At 41.4% G+C, this 22,938-nt stretch overlaps 1 protein-coding gene across 11 annotated transcripts in view; it reads right to left on the bottom strand.

The window, feature by feature from the left end:
• STON2 (stonin 2) overlaps nucleotides 1-22,938 on the bottom strand; it is a 154,645-nt gene that overhangs the window by 108,829 nt on the left and 22,878 nt on the right. For 2 of the 11 annotated variants that reach the window (XR_014260957.1, XM_082451232.1), the window contains exons 2-3: nucleotides 11,174-11,508; nucleotides 9,125-9,409 (exon numbers count right to left, since the gene is read on the bottom strand). The exons of 1 other annotated variant lie outside the window; for it this stretch is intronic. Coding sequence is in view for 9 of the 10 variants with exons in the window: in XM_082451232.1 (XP_082307358.1) it covers nucleotides 9,125-9,409; nucleotides 11,174-11,315 (427 nt within the window). In the remaining variant the exon portion in view is untranslated. Of the gene's footprint in view, nucleotides 1-9,124; nucleotides 9,467-10,492; nucleotides 10,702-11,173; nucleotides 11,509-22,938 lie in introns of those variants that run through there. 8 more of the 11 variants (XM_082451240.1, XM_082451239.1, XM_082451241.1 and 5 more) reach the window with 8 other exon arrangements.

Raw genomic sequence — 22,938 nt, 5'->3', positions numbered from 1 at the left:
GGGGGGTTTCGATAGCTCAGCTACCCCCTCCCCAAGGGCAGCTGGGCCCTGAATGTTGTCTGAGGAGGGACCCCCCAAAACACTGCTCCCAGAGCACCCAGTCTCACCCAGAACACAGAGAAACGCCCTGTTCCATCAAAAAGGGACACTTCCCACCCAGAAGGGATGCAAGTTCATTTTTATTTTATTTTATTTTTTTAAAAATATTTATCTATCTATCTATCTATCTAAAAAAAAAGAAAAAGGGAGTTGGTGAACGGAGGTGATGTTGAGCAGAGCTCTGAGTGAAAATGTGGGGGAAGAGCTTTAAAAGCTGAGGGAACAGTAAGAGCAGAAATGCACTTCTGGGAACAGCAGGAGAGGTGGCAAGTGGAGCAGAGTGGACCTCAGTGGAGAGGGGCAGAGAGGCGGCAGACCCCCGAGGAAGAAGGGCTCTGTTAAATTCATTCCTGAGTGCATCATGGTCTGAGACGGATTCCAGAAAGGTCATTAATTACATTTAAAGGCAGAGAAGAATAATTAAAGGTATTAAAAGAAAATAAGACCTCCTCTGTTGAGGAGAGAAATATATATGCATGTCAAATGCAGGGCGTCTGGTCTCTGTACTCACCAAACGGCTGGGATCTTATCCCACTCCCATCCACCATTCACCCACCCCCCAGTAGCCAGAATGAAAAACATAACAGAAATTAACCAATGGGCTAGTCTTCTTCAGGATTAAGTCTCTCAGCTGCCACCCCTGCCTCCCTCTTAAATAGCTGACGGCATCTCTGGTCCTCCCCCAAACAAGTGGCTCTTTCTCTGGTCCCAAATAATTAGCTTCCCCAGACACAAGGGGAAGGCCTCAGTCCACGTTGTGAGGGAAGACATTTGAAGGACAAGCGAATACTAGTGTTTTGCTTGGGCTGTGGGACAAATGTTCCAGAAATCAAATTTTTTTTATGCTTGTAATTATGCATATCCTGCAGTATCTGCATAATGGGTCCAATTCAGCCTTGGCCTTGCCACAAAACTGCCATGTCCCTGGAAGAAGGTCAGCACATAACATGAGTGAACAGGAAGCCTCATGTTGATAATAGTGCCTTAATTTTTTTTTGTTTTGTTTTAATTTGGGGATGAACTTTGCTCTGTCAGTCAATTTGCACGCATTTGCAAACATATTCTAAGCACACCCATACACTTGTAAAATGCACATCTGTGAAATCAGCCTTGGGTCTGAGAGAATCTTTGTAGAGATTTTAGGTGACAGGGAAGCTAACTGCTACATTCTTCCTGGTGCATGGTAGAATTTTAAAGTCAGAGCAGGCAAATACTAAGTTAGGAAAGCTTTGTGCAACTAGGCAACCTCAGAAACACTATTGCTAAAGGACCCAATGTGAATAAAACACACTTGGGTTTAGGTTCATTTTCAAAAATATTTCTTTAAGAGAACAATATAAAGATTCAATTTTGATTTGAACAGATCCACCATAAGCTTTAAAAAAAAAAAAAAAAAACAAAGAAACAAAACCTTTGGTTCTGCTCATGGTTTAACAGAATATCTGTGCATTTAGTTCAGAGTTTGGCAAACAAGTTTTCAGTTAAGTTTTTTGATATTTTTCACCATGTAACCCAGATCGATCACACAGCATCTTCAAACTGGAGGTGTGAACAGTATTCTTGTGCTAATTTAAGTCCGAAGTTTAAGTGTTGGACAGTTAAGATTCTAATAAAAATCTTCCTAAAGAGGATATTTATCAACACAGCCTGAGCCAAAGTGGTCCTGTTAAGTCAGATATGTGAATTCCACATTTGGCCTTCACCAAATTTCAAGGGTCTTAATGGAAGAAACAATTTTTACAAAAGAATCAAAAAGCATGATTTTATATGATCTCTCATTCCTAGTATCCTCAGGTCCAAAGAACTGGTGCCAGCTCTCTTTCCTATATATGTAGTTATAGAAAGGCTCTGTCACTCAATTGATTTTATTCATATTTTTCTGAGGGAGATCAGGTAGCTCCTTTTTTCCCAGACCAACCACAATGGCACTTATTCACTTCAAACCCTGCCCTAGTTGAAGTCCAAAAGAAAGTTGTTCCCTTGATGGATTTAAGCATTTCTGGAGTTGTTTTCCCCTCTAGCTGTTACTCCTGGCTATCCAGTCACCCTTGGTATGTGTCAGTGAACAATAAAAAGTAGCCAGGTCACCAGGGTGGGGACTAACCACTCCGGGCTTCTCTAAGTTCCCTGTGCAGCTTCTGGCATTTAATGCCACAAAAACAAGAGATTTAACACTAATGACAGTCTCTTTGTCCCTTACTCCCCATGCCTACAGCCTCCTGCATTTTAATGAAGGCAAATTGCACATTCCCCTTCCGGGCTGAAATCCAATGCCCCCTTGACTTTATTCTTAGGTGGCACAACTTAAAAGATAAATTATTTTGTGGGGTTTTTTGGTGTTTTGTTTTGTTTTGCTTTTCTTCTGTCAAGAAAACTGTGGAGGAGTGAAGGAATGGGGACTGGGGGAGGGGAAAGGAGTATCCCAGATAACATTTCTCTACCTAGGCACTCCTGTGTGTGTGATCATTTCTTTCCCAACTTCTCTTTGCAAGCCAGGATGTTAAGGTATGAAACAAGCTGGCTGAGTAAGGCTCCACTTTTTGCTTCCAGGAATCCAGACTAGGAATGTCACTAATCAGTCCTCCTTTGTCGTCTTCCCACCTATTTCTCTGAGGCCACAATGATTTTCTCATAAAAGGATACTCATAGAGAGGCTGCGTGGGATGAGTCCAAGATACACATTTTTCCCTTTCTCCTGACACAAAGACATCTGACCAGAGGGTGCTAGGCATTTGCTAGAAGCAAATAGGACAAACGTGAGGAAAATGGGAATAAACCGAGAAACTGTAACTCCGTTATAGGAAAGAGTCCGTTTGTTTGGGTGATACTTATGTGACTGGGAAGAGGGCTGAAGCCGAAAATCAGTTTCCATGGAACCTTTGTTCTGGCTGAACTTCACCACCTGCATGCGTGGTGGTGTAAACTTTAAAAAGTTTGTAAAGGGCTGCAAACTTTGGAGATGATGCATAGTGGCTAGCACAGAGAACATCTGCTTAGTAAATGGCCTGCACTATTAGAGATGCTCCACTAGCCCAGACTGACTCATTCTCAGTCTGGTTCCATTTTAAGATTTTGGAGACTTGATATATTAACTGTGGCTGCTATACCAAAAACCCGGTGGCTTTAAACAACAGAAATTTATTCTCTCCTAGTTCTGGAAGCCAGAAGTCTGAAATCAGAATCACTGGGGCAAAATTAAGATGTCAACAGGGCAATGCTCCCTCCAGAAGCTCTAGGGGAGAATTCATTCCTTGCATCTTCCAGCTTCTGGTGGCTGCTGGCATTCCTTGGCTGTGGCCTCATGACTCCAATCTTCAAGGCCAGCATCTTCAAATCCCTTTCTGTTCTGTCTTCTCATTGCCTTCTCTGTGTGGGCAAATTCTCCCTCTATCTCCCTCTTACATATGTGATTGTATTTAGGACACACCCAGATAATCCAGGATTATCTCCCTATCTCAAAATCCTTAACATAATCAATCTGCAAAGATCCTTTCTACAAATAAGATAAAGTTTACAGGTTCCAGGGCCTAGGACCTGATGTCTTTGGGGGCCATTATTCGGCCTGCCACACCAGGAAAACTTAGCATTATCCAAAGAATAGAGCAGGGAGCGGTGACTGCAAGAAGCCTCAGGCTGTCTCTATCACCATGAAGATACTTGCTGTCCACACTGCACTATTTTGGTGTAATGCCTGCAGTTAACGTATGTGATATCATTGACACAGCACAGGTATCCAAATCTTTTGGATTCAAAATTTTTTTTTTCATGATTTTATTGGTCTAGGATGACCAACCGTAGGTGTGAGGGTTTTTGTTTTGTTTTTTAAATTTATTTATTTATTCATTTTTGGCTGTGTTGGGTCTTCATTTTTGTGCGAGGGCTTTCTCTAGTTGTGGCAAGTGGGGGCCACTCTTCATCGCGGTGCGCAGGCCTCTCACTATCGCGGCGTCTCTTGTTGCGGAGCACAGGCTCCAGACGCGCAGGCTCAGTAGTTGTGGCTCACGGGCCCAGTTGCTCCGCGGCATGTGGGATCTTCCCAGACCAGGGCTCGAACCTGTGTACCCTGCATTGGCAGGCAGATTCTCAACCACTGCACCACCAGGGAAGCCCTGCGTTCAAATTATTAAAATCTGAGCTGCTCAACAGCCTCCAGGATGGAACTACCTGCATTGTCTGTTTTGAGGGACCTGAAGCCTAGCTTCTCCTGCTTATCACCTGGCCTTAGCTCTACCAACCACTCCCTCCTCCTTATTGTTAAACACAGTCTGTGTGAGGAAACCCATGAGGGAGCTGGCCTAGTTGGTGAGGCTAGTTTGGGTAAGAGGGATGTACCCGGCGGTCCTTTATTTGGTGGGTTCCTTGATGGGCAATTGGGTATCAGCAGGAGACTTGAGATAGGAGCCTTGGATTTATTACCATTTTTTTTACCACCCTGATGCTCTGCATAGCCCTCTATGGTTCTTGGGTCCCTGGGTTAGAAACACTTGCTGAGGTGGGGCTGACCCTACACATTGGGCCTCACGTCTGCTGGGAAACCAGCCAACAGGCTCTTCCTGCAGCAGAGAGCTCCATCTCCACAGAGCTGAGTTAAATGTTCATACGTGGAAACAGATGGAACTAGTAATGAACGTTTGGGCAGTTTTCAGGCCACAATTATGCTTTCACACATTTGAAAGCTGTCATTTCTTGATTTGTTCTCTAGTGATATCAATGAATCCCATATCCTTAGTGCAGTGCAAGGCTGGCACTAGGGTGAGGCAAGTGAGGCACTCACCTCGGGTGCAAAATTTAAAAGGCTACCAAAAAACTTAGTAATCAAATAACATTTTAAATACAATATTTAAAAAATATAAAATCAGCAAACTGTGGCCCACAGGCTAGCTACCTGTTTTTGTACATAGAGTTTTACTGGAACCAGGGCTAGGATTAGGGTGCAGTGTGGCAGTCATGCAGGTGTTGGTTGAATTTTGTCTTTAAAATGCTGATATTTTGTTCATCAAGGGTTTTTTTTTTTTTGCATTGTTTTGACTTTCTCAAATAATTTTTAAATAATTTTGATTTTTAAATTTAATTTTTAAATTAAAATATTTTTCAAACCCAGTTTTTTTCAAGATAGCCATTTTTCTTCAAGACAACCATTATATCTTGGTATGGAACACAAGTGTTTTATGCATATGTCCCAATTTCTCACAGAAAATACTAAAAAGGTGTACTTAAGAATCCAGATTTAGGGCTTCCCTGGTGGCACAGTGGTTAAGAATCCGCCTGCCAATGCAGGGGACATGGGTTCGAGCCCCGGTCCGGGAAGATCCCATGTGCTGCGGAGCAACTAAGCCCGTGTGCCACAGCTACTGAGCCTGCGCTCTAGAGCCTGCGAGCCACAACTACTGAAGCCCGCGTGCCTAGAGTCCGTGCTCTGCAACAAGAGAAGCCACCGCAATGAGAAGCCAGTGCACCGCAACGAAGAGTAGCCCCGGCTCGCCGCAACTAGAGAAAGCCCGCACGCAGCAACAAAGATCCAACGCAGCCAAAAATAAATAAATAAAATAAATAAATTTATTAAAAAAAAAGAATCCAGATTTAATAAAATTAATAATCTTTACTACTTCATGAAGGATATTATGTGAAATTGACTTTTTTTTTTACTATGTGTACACAGTGGCCATAAGTTTTACTTGCTATTACTTTTACACCATTAATGCAAATGCCAATACAGTAAAAAAGACCAAAAAAATCTTAGAATTATTATGAAAATACTTTTGGTCCCACACACCCCTTGAGAGGGTCTTGGGAAACTCCAGAGATCTATAGACCACACTTTGAAAACTGCTGCCTTAAAGGATAAGGTTTTAATGATTTAAAGGTTAAAACCATTAAAGGTCAAAACCATTATCAAAAACAAGCTAAAATCCTCAGTCAGATGGGAGCAACATAATTATGACTAACTCCAAAGTTAGTTTTGCAAAAATAAGTGGTGAAGAGTTAAAGCAAATTGATCCATCTGTCATATAAACAGTTCTAAGCAATTAGGAGATCTTTGAAACTAAAGGTAAGGTATGAACAATATGTAAAAGAATCTGAATGCCTTGAATATAATCAGTGATCTGAAAGCAGGGCCATTTTAGGGCAACCCATCCCTCACCTCCCCTGCCTCCGGGGAATGAGGAAGCAGAGGAAACTATAGCAATAGCGGGAAGATCAAGGCAAACATACCACACACAGCATCCCTAGGCTGTTCAAAGATCCTGGGGCCAGTCTGCCTGGTAGTAAAGCTCTCTCCTGCCACTTCCTAGCATACAACTGTGGGCAAATTCCCAAGCCACTATCTGTCTCAGTCTTCTCACGTGTCATATGAATATAATATTAAATATACCTTCCTCATATGATCGTTGTAGAGAGTTCACGAGATGACGTAAAGCACTGAGCACAGTGTCTGAGACAGTAAATATTTAGTAAATGTATCTTACTAAAAACAAGCATACTTTTGTACTGATTCATTGCCCTGTGTTCAGTAACTTTCCCTCAAATGCACAAATGCTTAATTAGCCCACTGTCTTACTTGTGTTAGGTGTTCAGTAAAGGTTACGTCCTCCCTCCAGCCAGACTGGGAAGCCTGTCTGGACCTGTTATTTCATCCATGCTGCTTTGAGTGTCATGGCTTTCTCACCAACAATTCACTGAGAAATCTGATGCTTAAATGTGAAAAAGTGTATCAATGTGCAAATTGTTATGTAGAAATGGAAATTTTGTTATATAGTAGAATTATGCTTTATATTTTCTTAAAATTATTTTTATTGATGTTGAAAACATGTTTGAAAAACAAAGGAATTGTTTTTAAACATCAAAACTAGCAAAACATTTAACCCACCAACGGAAAAACATCAACCTGGCTTTTCTAAGAGGTCTCTGTGGTAGACAAAATATGCTCCTCTACAAAGATGTCCACATCCTAATCCCCAGAACCTGTGAATACGTCCTTTTACATGCCAAAAGATATTTTGCAGATGTGATTCAGTTAAAAACCTTGAGATGGGGAAACTGTCCTGGGTTATCCTTGTGGGCCCAGTGTAATCACAAGGGTCCTTAAAAACGGAAGAGGAAATAGACATTTCACCAAAGAAGACATACAGATGGTCAAGAGGCACATGAAAAGATGCTCAACATCACTAATTATCAGAGAAATGCAAATCAAAACTACAATGAGGTATCACCTCACACCAGTCAGAATGGCCATCATCAAAAAATCTACAAACAATAAATGCTGGAGAGGGTGTGGAGAAAAGGGAACCCTCTTGCACTGTTGGTGGGAATGTAAATTGATACAGCCACTATGGAGAACAGTAGGGAGGTTCCTTAAAAAACTAAAAATAGAACTACCATATGACCCAGCAATCCCACTACTGGGCATATACCCTGAGAAAACCATAATTCAAAAAGAGACATGTACCACAATGTTCACTGCAGCACTATTTACAATAGCCAGGTCATGGAAGCAACCTAAATGTCCATCAACAGATGAATGGGTAAAGATGTGGCACATATATACAATGGAATATTACTCAGCCATAAAAAGAAACGAAATTGAGTTATTTGTAGTGAGGTGGATGGACCTAGGGTCTGTCATACAGAGTGAAGTAAGTCAGAAAGAGAAAAACAAATACCGTATGCTAACACATATATATGGAATCTAAAAAAAAACAAAATAATGGTACTGATGAACCTAGTGGCAGGCAGGGCAGGAATAAAGATGTAGACATAGAGAACAGACTTGAGGACACAGTGGGGGAGGGGGAAGCTGGGACGAAGTGAGAGAGTGGCATGGACTTATATATCCTACCAAATGTAAAATAGATAGCTGTGGGAAGCAGCTACATAGCACAGGGAGATCAGCTGGGTGCTTTGCAATGACCTAGAGGTGGGGGATAGGGAGGGTGGGAGGGAGGATCAAGAGGGAGGGGACCTGGGGATGTATGTGTGCATGTGGCTGATTCACTTTGTTGTGCGACAGAGGCTAGTGCAGTCTTGTGAAGCAGTTATACTCCAATAAAGATTAAAAAAAAAAAAAACACGGAAGAGGAAAGCAGAAGTCAGGCAGGGGAGGATTTGACTATAGAAGAAAGGCACAGAGAGATGCAACATTGCTGGCTTTGGAGACTGAGGAAGAGGTCACATGTCAAGAAATATGGGCAGCCTCTAGAAGCTAGAAAGGCCAAGGACACAGATTCTCCCCTAGAGCCTCCTGAAAGGAATGCAGACCCACCAACACCTTGATTTTAGCTCAGTGACACCCAGGTCGGACTTCTGAACTACAGAATTGTAAGATAATAAAGTTGTGTTGGTTAAGCCACTAAGTTTGTAGTAATTTGTTACAGCAGCAAATAGAAAACTAATACAGTCCCAAAGGTTATCCCAAATCACCCTTGGTATGCTTCAGTGCACAATAAAATGAGTAGCCAGGTCACCAGGCTGGGAACTAATCATTCCCCTGGCTTCACTCAGCTTCCCAGTGCAGCTTCTGGCCATTTAAATGCCACAAAGTAAGAGACTGACCATTAACAACAGTCCCCACCCCTGAAGATTTGGATTCTAAAGGTCTGGGACACAAGAACATCTATGTATAACTGGTGACTCTATTAGAAATGGTTGGTGGTCCACACTTTGAGAGATATTCATTTTACTCACAAGGAGCTTACAATTTAGGTGCTAAGTAAACAGAATTCCAGTCCATAACAGATGAATAAATATGCATACTTCCAAAGAGAAATTAACAGCCAGGGCAAGGGTAAAAGGCTGGAAATGGCCCAGAACACATAAATCCTTCCACATGCTTATGTTAATAAAAAACGTGTGTCATAGAATTAAGCCAGATGAGATCTCTGTCTGCTCTCTCCTATGTGGCCAGTGCTTCAGGGCTCTGGAGCAGGCAAAACAGAATGCTGGCAGCCCTGCAGACCTCTCATGACAAAGCGTCCCTGGTGAGCACAGACCTCAGACAGAACCCTTCCCAGCGCCCCACCTGTCCTACCTGCCCCACCTGCTTCTGTATGAGGTGGTAATGTGCTGGCCCAGGGTGTGTCATCTTCAAACTGAACCCAGCTGCTGATGGCTGAAGCCAGGTCGGGTGGAGGCTGCCCAGGGCTCAGGGGAGGGGAGGCCGCTTCAGAGATGAGGCCCATCTTTTCAGAAGAGTCATCGTGCTCCGACGGGGAAAGGTCCTGAGAGCCTCCATCCACCACACGGTTCTCCCCGGAAGAGCTCTCGGACTGGTCTGAGGAAGACGATGGTCCTGGTAGGTGCTCTTCAGTGCCCCCTGAAACAGATACCAGAAACTGCCATCACATCACGCGAGGAAGGCCACTCTTCAGAACTGTCTCGTGGAGGAAAAACAAAGGACAGGCAAGCAGTGATCAAAGGACTCACCATTACAGGGTGTGAGGGCAGAAAAACAGCCATGCCCACCTGTCTCTATGCTAAAACAGTGTTTACCTTAAAATGTGTAAAAACTATACCCTAGGGTGTCCATAGCAGTCTCCATGCAGGCTGAGACTGGGAGTCTTGTTCACTATTCTTATCCTAGCATCTACTCCAGTGCTTAGGGGTCACAAACAGAATTCCTACAGAGGCCAAGCAACAGATAGAACTAGGTTGAATTAGAAAAGCGAAAGGCAATGGGGAATGGTGGAGACTGTGGCTCAACAGGAGAGCTTCTGTCTGGACTAAACACATTCAAATTCAAACTCTGCACAGTCCAAACAACACACATCTGCAGGCCACCATGTGCAAACCCTGCACTAATGACCAGCTGAATATGGCACAGAGCTTCCTCTAGCTTTTGTATCATTGCATTGGTCCTGGAACATTTAATAGCTTTCAAAAATTTGTTTTTAAATAACAGAACTAGATCCCAATTGTGGTGGTGATTACACAAATCTATACATGTGTTAAAATTCATCAACTGTAGATCAAAAATGGTCAATTTTACTGTATGAAAATGTTTAAAAAATAAAAGTACTGATGTGAAACTCCTTTCTCCCATCACTAGCCAAACAAACAGGTCTACCTGAATGTAATTATTTAGATAAGCACTGTCCTAAAAAAGTAAAAGGTGGGCCACAGATGAATTTTAAATTTTCTAGTAGCCACATTTTAAAACTAAAAAGAAACAGGTGAAACTACTTTTAATAATATGTATTTCAACTCAGCATGTTGAAAATGTGTAATACCAACATGTAATTGATAAAAAACTGTTAATAAAACATTTAACTTTTACTAGGTCCTCGAAATTCAGTGTGGGTATTTCACATTTATAGCGCACCTCAATTCAGACTAGCCACATTTCAAAGACTCGATAGCCACATGGCTACCGTATTGGACAGCACACCTGTAAACTCACACTTTCCAGGTGCTGTGAATGAAGCTGGGACGATTTCAGGCGGCAGTAGCAGCAGCCGTGGAACAGAAGCAGCTGATGTGATTCTGTAAATAGCTCCTGCATCCCACCTTGACCTTCATCCCTGAGCACCGTTCCCCAGAAGTCAATCTAGCCACCTTCATCATGATCACGAGTGACAATCATGAGCTCTTTCCATGTGCCAGTCACTGCTGTAAGCACTTCACATGTTAATTCATTTAATCCTCACAGCCACCCTGAGGTAGGTACTGTGATTACCCGTACTGCACAGATGAACAACCACCCAGGGAGGTTAAATCAATTATCCACCCAAGGACACATCACTCATCCATAATGGAGCCAGGATTTGAGCCCAAGGGATCTGGCTCCAGCACCTGTCACTCTTGACAATTATGCTTTAAAAATTGAGACAATCCGAATTGCTGTTGGGAATAATAACCGAAAAGACCGAGCATAAAGTACTTTGGAAATAGGAAGTTAATGTTCATTGGAAGAAAGCAGCCAATACTTTTGGTGTTTCCAGGTCCTTGTTTGGGGCCCTAGGTCCTAAGATGCTTCCTCCAGGCTTCTAAGTGGAAGAATCTGGACCTGAAGAAAGGGACAAATGGGCTCTGTTTTCCATATCAAGATCCCCCCAAAAGAATGATCAAATAGAAGCCATACCAAGCAGGTGTGGTTCTCTGTTAATCTTTTCACTTAGGCGATGGAAGTTCTTACCCTCAGAAGGGACAGAAAAGGGTGGCTCCTCATTGAAGGAGACCCACTCCGACTGGTGGGTAGCGATCACATGGTCCAAGGTCGTCATGCTAGGAAGGTGCTGGTCATCTTCACACTGCTGGCCTCAGGCAGACCCCAGAGCAATGCCTGGGGTGGGGTGGGGGTCTGGTAGCACAGTGGACTTGGGCCTGGGGTCTGTTATGGGGGTCTTGCGGAGAGTGGCACTCAGAACGTAGACAGATTAGCCTCTCTTGCCTTTGGTTAATCTGCCAAGTGGAAATCTGTTTAAAAAATAAAAATTAAAAGGGATAACCATCACATTATAACCAATCCACACAGGTCTTGAGCTTTCCACACTGCCCACAAGGAGGTCTGGGTCGTTTCCAACCTATTTACCTTTCTCTATCCCTGTCTTGCCTTCACTTCTCTTAAAGAAATATCTGCTTTTAGCATCAAGATCTCTGTATGTGCCTTCATATCAGACATAAATAATCACACAGATTTTAGCAATTAGATTCTCCAATTTTCCCAATTACTGTATTTTGGAAATACTTTTATCCATAAGGCCATGATTATAGAACAAATATTAAAATTTTTCAAAGTGCTTTCACTTTCCTTTACCAGATGGCAAAATAAAAGCATGTTCTTTCCTATTAAATCAGTGTGGTTTCTTGCCTTAGGCAGGTAGCTCTTTGCAAGCCTGATTTAAATCTTTGGCAGAAACCCAACCATCTCCAGATGGTATCTCCAAGCATGATTTACCAGTCAAGAAAAACAGAAATGGAGTCATCTTATTCATTTGGAGTAAGGGGGTAGGGCATATTTACTTTAGTGGAAAATGTGAGTTAAAGAAACACATTTTCACTCTAGGACAGTTTGAATTAGTATGTAAAAGTCTAGCCTTTACTCACATTGCAATTATGTTCCATGTAAGGATACTTAATAGACTCATAATATTGCTTGTACAGTTAATGTCTTTTTACAACTGGAACCTAACTCTTGATCTTATAATGAATTAGTAAAATCTGAATTAATGCAAAATTAATGTTTCCACATAAAAGCTACTATCCACCTTGAACAGTATCAGTTCTTATTAACTGAATACTCACAATATTCACTTTAGTCTAGAATAATTTAACTTATAGCCTTCTAGCTGGTGCACAATAAAAAGAAAACATTGGAATTTTACTATAGGTTATTATCTGCAGTAAATAATCTATGCTAACGATAATGAGAATAGAAACATTTAATAGCTTTTGCTTTTTTGGTACTTAAAACAATTAGTTTTGTTGCATGATACTTCCTAAAAATAAGTAATGTTTCCTACAGAATCTATAATTTTCAGAAACCTATTTTCATACCATACTTTGATTGAATAGCCATTGTAGTTGGGCAAGTATTATTATAATTCTTTCACAAAGGAAGAAATCTGGGCTGAGAGAAGTTAAGTGACTTATCCAACACTTTTGCTGTTTCGAAGCCTTTGTTTGGTGCCCTAAGATTCTAAGATGTTTCTCCCAAGTTTCTAAGTGGAAGAATTCACACATCCTAGGATAGTGACAAATGGACTCTTTTTATTCCATAGTAAGAGACCACCAAAAAAATGATCAAGTAGAGGTCATAACAAGCAGGTGTGTTAGATGCACCAAGCTAGGAGGCAATAGATGCAACACTTGAGCCCAGGTCTTCTGATGCCGAAACACTCTAATCTTTGGGTCATAGCCACAAAGAAAAATACTAGAGAATATATATAGACTACCACCAACTAAAGTACTTTACAGACATTAACGACAATGAAACCATAATGAAATGATCGGTGAAACTCCTCACTGGAAATCTGCCAATCAGGAATCCAAGCTGTGTGCAGAATGGAAAGTCCAGAAACCTCTCTCCAAAGTTCCTCTCCTAATATCCTTACCAATCACAGGACCAGACATGTGCTAACAGCCTGGAGAGTGAGTGCTCCAAACCAGATCTCATCAGAGAACCAGGCAGGGCCCACGGACCCAAAGAGCTGATTCCAGTGGGCTTCTCCCATTAAGCCTTTCTCAAGCCCGTCAAATGTTAGCATCACTCAATGTGGCAATGGCTGCAGGCCAAGATAAGACAGTAAAATTGAAGAGTCAGATTCCCCCTCTCCCAACGACAGCAGCGTGCAAACCAGGTCCAACAACCACTACAAAGCCACAATACTACAAGTCCACGTGCTGACATTTGCAGCATCATATAGCTCAATGGGGAAAACATCCTGCCCATCCCATGATGATGAATCCAGCGAAATTCACGGATGAGTGTGGGTGGATGAGGGGAAGGGGAAGGAGAGAAGGAAAAGGGTGAAAATAATGGAGAAAATATCTAGAAATTTTAGAGTTCCTAGATTTTAAAGACCAGTAGTCCAGCTCTCAAGTTTTACAGATGGGGAAAAAAAAAGAAAAAGAAAAAACGAGGCCTAAGGAAATCAGGCATAGTAACAACAGAGACTGAAATGGGCTCGGGAGTTCCACTGCCTGGATTTGAGTACTGTACGGTCTTTAAGCCTCAGCTCACACCTCTGCAGCAAAACTCATGTCATAATTTTAAGGATTAAATAAGATAACATACACCAGGTGCTTAGTACTGGGACTGAAAAACCTTATGTAACAATGATGATGATCATAGCAGGTGAGCTTACAGAGGGCTTACTGTGTGCCAGGCCCCAATCCAAGCTCTTTATAAATGTCAGCTATGGCCGTCGCTACTGTAGGTAAATGACTCACGCAAAGGTACACTGGTTGCTAGTCGAAGTCTTGGGACCAGAACACAAATTTCACAAAACCACCCCATTTCTGTCACTTACACATTCTGATTTTAGTGATTTCCCTTTTCAGTGCTTTTTAGAACAGTTCTCCCAGATGCTAAGCGGAGTCAAGCACTCAACTTCCTCTTTAGAGATGCAAGCGCTTTCTGGCTGAGGAACCAAGACTACTACTCAGAAGTATGAACAAAAGAAGAGCCCCCAAGATTTAGCTACCCTTCCTCAACTTGTCCATCCCAGATCCAAACATGGCTGGTTACAGACCATGAAAAGTCTCAAGAAAGGCTGGGGGAACAAATTTATCACCAGGAACCCCCTATCATAACCCCGTGAAATGGATTCTAGGTATTTGCCATGAAACAGCTATATCCAGTGAACCCTGAGATGCCTGACCTTGAGCAGCGCTGGGCGGGCAGCTGGAAGCCCTCAGAGGAACCTGATCGTTGTGAGGCTACATTCACACTGGAATTGGTTTCTCTGTAAAAACCTCACCCCGTTTTTAGAACATGAATCATAAAGTGAGGCTTAGAATCACCACAAACGAGCAGTGACTCACTATCAGCAGCAGTGCTGACCAAGAGACACTAAAAATCTCACTAAAGTCTCTGGGCTGCCATTCCAGAGAGAAGCTTCTTCCTCAGCTTCCCTTACACGCTACAATGAGGGGGTTGAGAATGCAGTTCACTGATGACATGGGAGTCCGAGAAATAGTTCTGCCTTATGCCAATCTTCTAATATGCATTCAGGAGCCCTAGGTGTCCAGAAACGTATCTGGCACCCTTGGGATATTGAGCGATCAAGCAGCTTGCAATCTAGCCGTGGAGATGAAGATGCTCAGAATAGCAAACGCAACAAATCTGGGAATCACTGCCTGCTGGAAGACACACCAGAAAAGCCATGACAGTTTGGTCAAAGATCTGCAAAGGCTGGAACCATAAGGGACCAAGCAGGTTTTTGGATTTGAAGGACATCCTTGGTTCTGAACCACTGGAAGGGAACAGTAAGGACATCCTTGGGACAGGTGTTAGTCTAAGTGACAATTAAGAATCAGACCTTCATGGGACTTGTTTTTGGACCAGTAAAGAGGTCAGTCTGATGACTGCTGAGGTATCTACTGGGGAAATGTGGGGAGAATGGACTGATGGACCTTAACAGCTGAGGAGAAGAGTTCAGTGGGAAATGGGAAGTTGGTGAAAGTCTATGAGCAGACAGTGACCCAAGAGATGTGCTTATGGGAGGTGAACATTCCTCAGACTGTACTGAGCAGGAATTTGGTGATGGAAGCTATCAGCCACAACAGGACCCTAATGTGTCGCACAGAGCCAGGGGCCAGCATCATCAGGAACATGTACTGGGTACTCTGTGCTGGACCCATTCTAGGGCCTGACAGTACAGGGAAGACCGAGACGGCATCACTAGCCTCTAGTAGCTTACAGTAGAATGCAGGGAGGTATGACAGTGACATAATAACACAACAGGCTCTTTAACCTATTGTGACAAGTTAGCCACCAAAACAATGACAGCAACCTTATAGAGAGTTAGGGTGTTAAGAGACTACTGAGGGCTTGAGCAGTAGGTGGTCATGAGCTGCATCTTAAATGGGAAGTGAGGGCTCTGAGAAAACGAGCAGAGGGGCAAAGGCATTCGAGGAAGAAGAAGCAGAAATGGCATGTCTAGCTCACAGTGAGTTACGCTCTGTTTATCTGAAGAGGGTGGGAGTAAGTTGAGTGCACTGGAAAAGGAGGGGTTGGGACAGTGACAGTTCTCAATTTTGGAATGAGTTGGAACTCTTGAAACTACCCTTTCCGTTCCCACAGCCATTGCCTTGGTTCAGCCCCTCAATGTCTCTCATTCAGACAATTACCAGTCTATTACCTCTATCCCTGCCTTCAGCATTATCCCCTCTAACCTATTATCCAAACTATTATGCCAGCGTGGTCTGCTTAAAACCTGAAAATGCCCATGCCACAGCTCTGCTTAGAAAGTCCTCAGTGGCTCCTTTCCTCCTATGTTAGCCAGAGTCAGTTTTTGTTGTTTGCAATGAAGAACTCTGATACACGGTACCCTTCCTTGACTCCCACTAATCCCACTTGTTCCTTATCCCCCATGTCTTCTGTATGCTGGTAGTATCTTACCTACACTCATTTACCAAATGATAATGAACCTGTTTGCTAATATGGCTATCATGTCAATTAGTCTGTGAGCTCCCTGAGGAAAGGGACTGGATTTTGTTCTTGTGGATATCTCCAACTCTTTGACTAGGGTCTGGCATTTAGTAAATGTTTATTGAGTAAATAGCTGAATGAATGAATGAAAGAATGGACAAATTAACTTGTTTTACCACATAGTAGGTAGCTTCTTCAGGTCTTCTGAGCTGGCAAATGTTTTAGAAAGGTTAATTTAAACACTATGTAGGACTTTCCTGGTGGCGCAGTGGTTAAGAATCCGCTTGCCAATGCAAGGGACACAGGTTTGAGCCCTGGTCCAGGAAGATCCCACATGCCGCGGAGCAACTAAGCCCATGCGCCACAACTACTGAGTCTGCACTCTAGAGCCCGTGTGCCACAACTACTGAAGCCCACATGCCTAGAGCCCCTGCTCTGCAACAGGAGAAGCCACTGCAATGAGAAGCCCGCACACCACAACAAAGAGTAGCCCCCACTCGCTGCAACTAGAGAAAGCCCACGGGCAGCAACGAAGACCCAACGCAGCCAAAAATAAATAAACAAAATAAATAAATTTTTTAAAAAATAAAAAATAAACAAATACTATGTATAAGATAGCCTGGGAAACAACCTGAATACAGGGCAACTTGTCCATTCCCCTTTCTCTTTGATCTAAAACTGTGCTATTCAATTCCAACAGCAGCCACTAGACACAGGTAACTACTGAAATGTGGTTAGTCCAAACTGAGTTGTTCTTCAATTGTAAAATACACACCAGATTTCAAAAAGCATAAAAATGTGTAAAATATCTAATAATTTTTATACTGATTACATGTTAAAATGGTAATATTTGTATATACTGGGTTAAATAAAATATATTGTTAAAATTAATTTTACCTGTTTCTTCTAAAATTTTTCAGTGGGGCCATTAGAAAATTTAAAACACTACATATGTGGCTTGTACTATATTTCTATTGGATAGCATTGCTCTAAAAGAGTCACTCTTTATTTAATCCTTGTTTTTGTAGGATATTTTGCATTAGACATAGAATTTGAGGTTGACTTTTTTTTTTCTTCAGTATCTTGTCTTTTTGTCCCTACTGTTTCTGGTGAGGAGTTGGTTGTAATTCTTATTTCGCTGTTATATCTTTTCTTTCTGTTTTTCAAGATTTTATCTTTGGTTTTTAGCAATTAACTATGGTATGTCTAGATGTGGTTTTCTTATAACTCATCCTACTTGAAGTCTGTGTAATATCTTGAATTTGTTTGTCAATATTTTCATTAAATTTGGGAAAATTCAGCCACTATTTCTTAAAATATGTTTTCCTCTATCTCTTCTCCTATTGATCTGTCTTTAAGTTCATTGATTCTATCTTCTGTCATCTTCATTCTCCTCTTAAGCTCATCCTGTGAATTTTTCATCTCAATTATTCAACTTTTTCATTCTAAGATATTCATTAGATTCTTTTATAGTTTCTATTTCTCTGCTGAGATGCCTTTATATTCACTCATTCTGACAATATTTTCCTTTAGTTCTTTGAACATATTTATAATAGTTTCTTTAAAAGCTTTGTCTGCCAAATCCAACATCTGGACCATTTGGGGATTAGTTTCTATTGAGTTTTTTTTTTTTTTTTTTTTTTAACTATGGGTAATATTTTCCTGTTTCTTTGCATACCTAACAATTGTCGAGGATACATGAAGACATTCTAGATTTGATCTTCCTCTGCAGAGTTGGTTTTTGCCAGAAGTCAAACTGTCTGCTCACCTTGATCTTGCATAGGCTTGCATAAGCTTGGTCTTCCACTTTGTTGGATGAATCTTTGTAAAGTCAAAGATGTTCCCCAACCTCCTCTAACTACCGCAGGACTCAACTTCCAAACTCAATTTCCCTTGCAATTTTTCTTGACAGCACTTGGCTCTAAGCTTTGTTAGGGTAGATTTTAAAGTAGGCCTTACTCTAGGGCAAGTGTTGGCAAACTACAGCAATGAACCAAGTCTGGCCCTCTGACTTTTTTTGTTAAAAAACAAGTGACATTGGAATAAAACCATGCTCATTCATTTACATGTTGTCTTTGGACGCTTTTGCTCTACAATAGCAGAGTTGAGTAGTTGTGAGAAATATTGAATGGCTCACAAGGCTTAAAATAATTACCATCTAGCCCTTTATTTAAAAAAAAAAAAAAAAATTTACCAACCCTGCTTGAAAGCATAGACTTTTGCCCCTAAGACACAGATTTTCTGTGTCTTTTCTGGATGCTTGGGATATTATTAAGGTGTTAAAAAGGTTTTTCCACTGTTTCTGGGCTGGACCACCAGTGTCCCTCAGTATCAGCTGCTTGACCTTTAGTATCTTTGTCCAGTTCTCAACCCTGGAGCCGCCATTTTTGGTAAATCTCATATAGTTTCAATCTGTTCATGTGCACTCTAGCCTAGCCAAGGACTCCCTGGGTACACCCAGAGAGTGTACCCAGGGAGTCCTGTTCCCCCCCTGCCCTATGCAACCCTCTCCTCTCTAGTGCACTGCCCTGTGGATTCTAGCTGCTTCAATTGCCCCAAACTCAGATCTGTGTTTCCTTAGTTCAGCAAAACTGCTATGCTCAGCCGAACCTCTAAGCATACTATGCTGCAGTCAGGAAACTCTCCCCTGGAAGACAGCCAAGGTGACCATCGGGCTCACCTCATGAGTTTTCCTTCGCTCAGGATGGAAATATTGTGCTTTCTGTTGACCAATACCTGAAAACAGTTACCTGATACATTTTGCCTGGTTTTGTGGTTGTTTACTGCAGAAGGACCAGTTTGTTAACCAGTTATAGCAAGAATTGAAAGTCCTCCCCTGAAACATTCCTTACTGACTTGTGTTCATTTTTATAAAAAGAAAAAGAGACTAGATCATCTAAATTAGGGTGACTTTATACTGATGTCCTGGAAATATTAATAAGAAGTTTTACAGAACTTTTATAAATCATATGAGAAGGAAAGGAGTGTTTCATATAGCCATATGGATTAAATCCATCCCTTCAGAGCTGGGACAATGTTCTATTTTGTTAGGTTAGCTATGCTCTATAACATCATAAAATAATTCTTGCTTGGTTACAGGTTATTTAAATCTGAGAATTTAGTGATCTTCCTTCTATATCTCTTTGTCATATGTATTCAACCAGACAGTTACTTTAAAAATCTCTGCATCCACTTGTTGGGTTTTGAGGTTACTGGCAAATGCTATCCAGCCAGCTATCAGGGGTTTATGCAAATACATCTTAAACTAGATCCTGGTGCCAATTCCAAACTCCAAAGTAAAGCCTCAAATTTTTCCTGATCAAGGAAAGGCAACTAAAGGTCAAAAGGAAAACCGGGAAGAAAGGAAGAATGGGAAAAAATAAGACTGTGTGAATTCTTTGTATTTCTTTAGAACTGTCTTCTAAAATAAGACATTCAACAAACTTACACTGAGCATCTACTAAGCACTCAGAACCGTGCTCAGTACAGTCATACCAAATAATATCAAGCATGGTTTTACACTCTGCAGCCTCTGTCACAGTGGGCTACAGAAATCACAAAAGTTTAGTCAGGAAGTTAAAGTAACAATGTTGCTTGCTTCATAAATTCTCAGAATAAGCAGAAGCCCGGAAGGCCTGATTACCCTGTGACAAAGACCCAAATCAGATTAAGGACTTGGAACGCTGCTTCTTTTCCTTCTTCTTTAAAATTCTTTTCCTTCGTGAGAGAACAGAGCTCATGTTAACAGAACCTGAACAGAGTTCACTGGAGAACACACACACACACACACACACACACTTTAATTAACAGGTGCCTTGATGTTCTTAAAAGGGAAAAATAGAATGGCCCTGGTTGTTTGTTCTTCCTATCTTGTCACCATTTTTTCTTTCATTTAAATATTTAACTTTTTAAAAATAAAAAGAGACTGATCCCTCTTCTTCCATTGTAAATTGGTGAATAGAATGAATACCCCAGTCTCAAGTCACGCATATAGGAGAAAGAACTCCAAAAGGAACATATGTCATATTTCAACTATAGTCAGTATGTATCTATGACTCTCCATAGACTCACTCACCCCTATTTCTCTCTTTCAATCATATACACCATAATCCCCCATCCCCAGATGTCTGTTTTTGCCCCATCTAAAGTCATATTATTTGTGTGTGTGTGTGTATACACAAAAACATATATACAAATACATACACATATACATACATATATGTGTACATGCATACATGTATATATATCCCAAGGTTATAATTATAAATATTCTATCATGTGATTTTTCTTCAAAATAAACAATCTTGATGGCTGTGCTATCCACAACTTCATGGCTCCACATTCAGAGTCAAGGATCTATGTCACACTTGACTTGCAAAACAGGTTGCCTCTGATCTTGGTGCATTCCTGAGGCAGTGAACCGGAATGACATCCCTAGGTAGCTGAACAGTATGTCACATTCAGTGAATAACCCTGGTTGGAGGTCAAGCTTTAAAGTTTGTGGAATACTTTCTAGTACCTTGAACTCTTAGAAGATGGCTTACTCCATCTTGTAAACTCATCTCAGCTTACTTTAGTTTTACATCTGGAATAGAGATACTAATATCTCCCTGTATGAAAGTAGGAAGTTGGTGTGGATAATTTCCTTTCATCTATATTTTAGATGTTCTATCATGAGACTGTCAGTTTCCTAGGAGTCTATAGGAGTCTTGTGGGTCCCAATGGCCATATTTCCTAAGCATAACCCTAAAACTTTCCAAGAAGCTTAACAAAATATTGGTATTATATTTCTTTGAAGCTGTCATAGATTGTAAACTGCATCTAATTTCAGAGATTATAAAATATTAAAAATTGGGGGCTTCCCTGGTGGCGCAGTGGTTGAGAGTCTGCCTGCCAATGCAAGGGACACGGGTTCGAGCCCTGGTCTGGGAAGATCCCACATGCCGCGGAGCAACTGGGCCCGTGAGCCACAATTACTGAGCCTGCGCGTCTGGAGCCTGTGCTCCGCAACAAGAGAGGCCGCGATAGTGAGAGGCCCGCGCACCGCGATGAAGAGTGGCCCCCGCTTGCCACAACTAGAGAAAGCCCTCGCACAAAAACGAAGACCCAACACAGCCAAAAAATAAAATAAAATAAATAAATAAATTTTTTAAAAAATATTAAAAATTGTATATATACATACATATATTTCTTAGAATCCATGAAATACATTCTTTTTTTATACCAAATACTTACCAAAAACCACAATTAGTATATAGTTCCAGGATGCAAAGAAACTCATAGATAATTTCAATCCATTTTTATAATAACACTGAGATAAGTAAAGCAGAAATTTCTCTCACTTGATAGATAAGGGAACTGGCTCATAGAGGTTGCTTGACTAGTCTAAGGTCACACAGCTAACCATGACAGAGGTGGGACAGGATCACAAGTCTCTTGACTCTAAATTCTGCATTTTTCCCACTACACCACATTCTACCTTCCAGAAAACAGGTATAACAGATATGTTAGCTACATCATCAACATCCATTTCCTCTTATCATCCAGCACTGGAGGATAGGTCATTATTGGTTGAGCCAATCACAGTAATTCCTATTCCTGCTTTCCCAGCCTCCCTTGAACCTATGGGTGGCCACTTGGCTAAGTTCTGGCCAATGAGACATAAATGGAAGTATGGTCAGAAATAAAGCTCTGAGAAGTGTTTTTTATCTTTGCTCTGTTTTGCATTCCCAATGAAGATAACAGATATTACTCATGCTGTCCTAATCCTACTCATGTTCTCTTTTTTCCTGCCTTGAATACAGTCATGATGGCTGGCTGGAGCTACTATAACCACAAGGAAAGGCTAAGAGAATCACAGAGTCATTGATCCTGATGTCACTGAGCCACTGAACCAGTATCAATAATCACTCATCTCTATATTTATTGTTACGTGAAAAAAAATTTTTTGGTTTAAGTTATTATATTCAAGTTTTCTGATACTTACAGGCAAATGCAATTCTAATAAAATAAGAGAGAGAAATTGTGGCAAGCAGAATTCTATGATGACTCCCATAATCTCCACACCCTGGTGTTACTACTGTGATTATGTCATAGTACATGGCAAAAAAGATTTTGCAGATACAATTAAGGTTACTAATCAATTGACCTTAAGATAGGGTGACTATCCATGCAAGCTTAAGCTAATCAACGAGCCCTTTAAAAGGAGAGAGTTTTCTCTGGCTGGTAGCAGAAGAGGAAGTCAGAGAGATTCAAAGTGTGAAAGGAAGGTTCTCCACTGCTGAGATGGAGGCCACAGGGCAAGGATCTGAGGGCAGCCTCTAGGAGCTGAGAGTGGTACCCAACTGAGAGCCAGAAAGATAAAGGAGACAACAATCCTACAACCACAAGAAATTGAATTCTCCCAACAAAAGGCATAAGCTTAGAGGAGATCCTGAGTTCCAGGTGAGAACACAGTGACCAATCCTTAATTTCAGCCTGTCACATCCTGGGCAGAGGATCCACCCAGGCTGTGCCAGCGCTACAGTTTAAAAATGGGAGAATTAATTCTAGAGCTCAGAATCTCAAGGGCCTGGGCATAGCCTTCTTTAGATAATTTCCAAATATGGATAAGGGACTGAATTTCAACCAAAATCAACTATTGCCCATAGTATGGAGTAAATTAAAAAACAATACAGTAGCAAAATACCACTAAGCTTTACATGTAGCACTTTGGAACATATTACATGGATTTCTCTCTCTAGAAAGTTTAA

Source organism: Balaenoptera physalus (genome assembly GCF_965194825.1).
Source record: "Balaenoptera physalus genome assembly, chromosome: 2".
NCBI lineage: Eukaryota > Metazoa > Chordata > Mammalia > Artiodactyla > Balaenopteridae > Balaenoptera > Balaenoptera physalus.
This window is presented reverse-complemented; position numbering and strand designations above follow the sequence as displayed.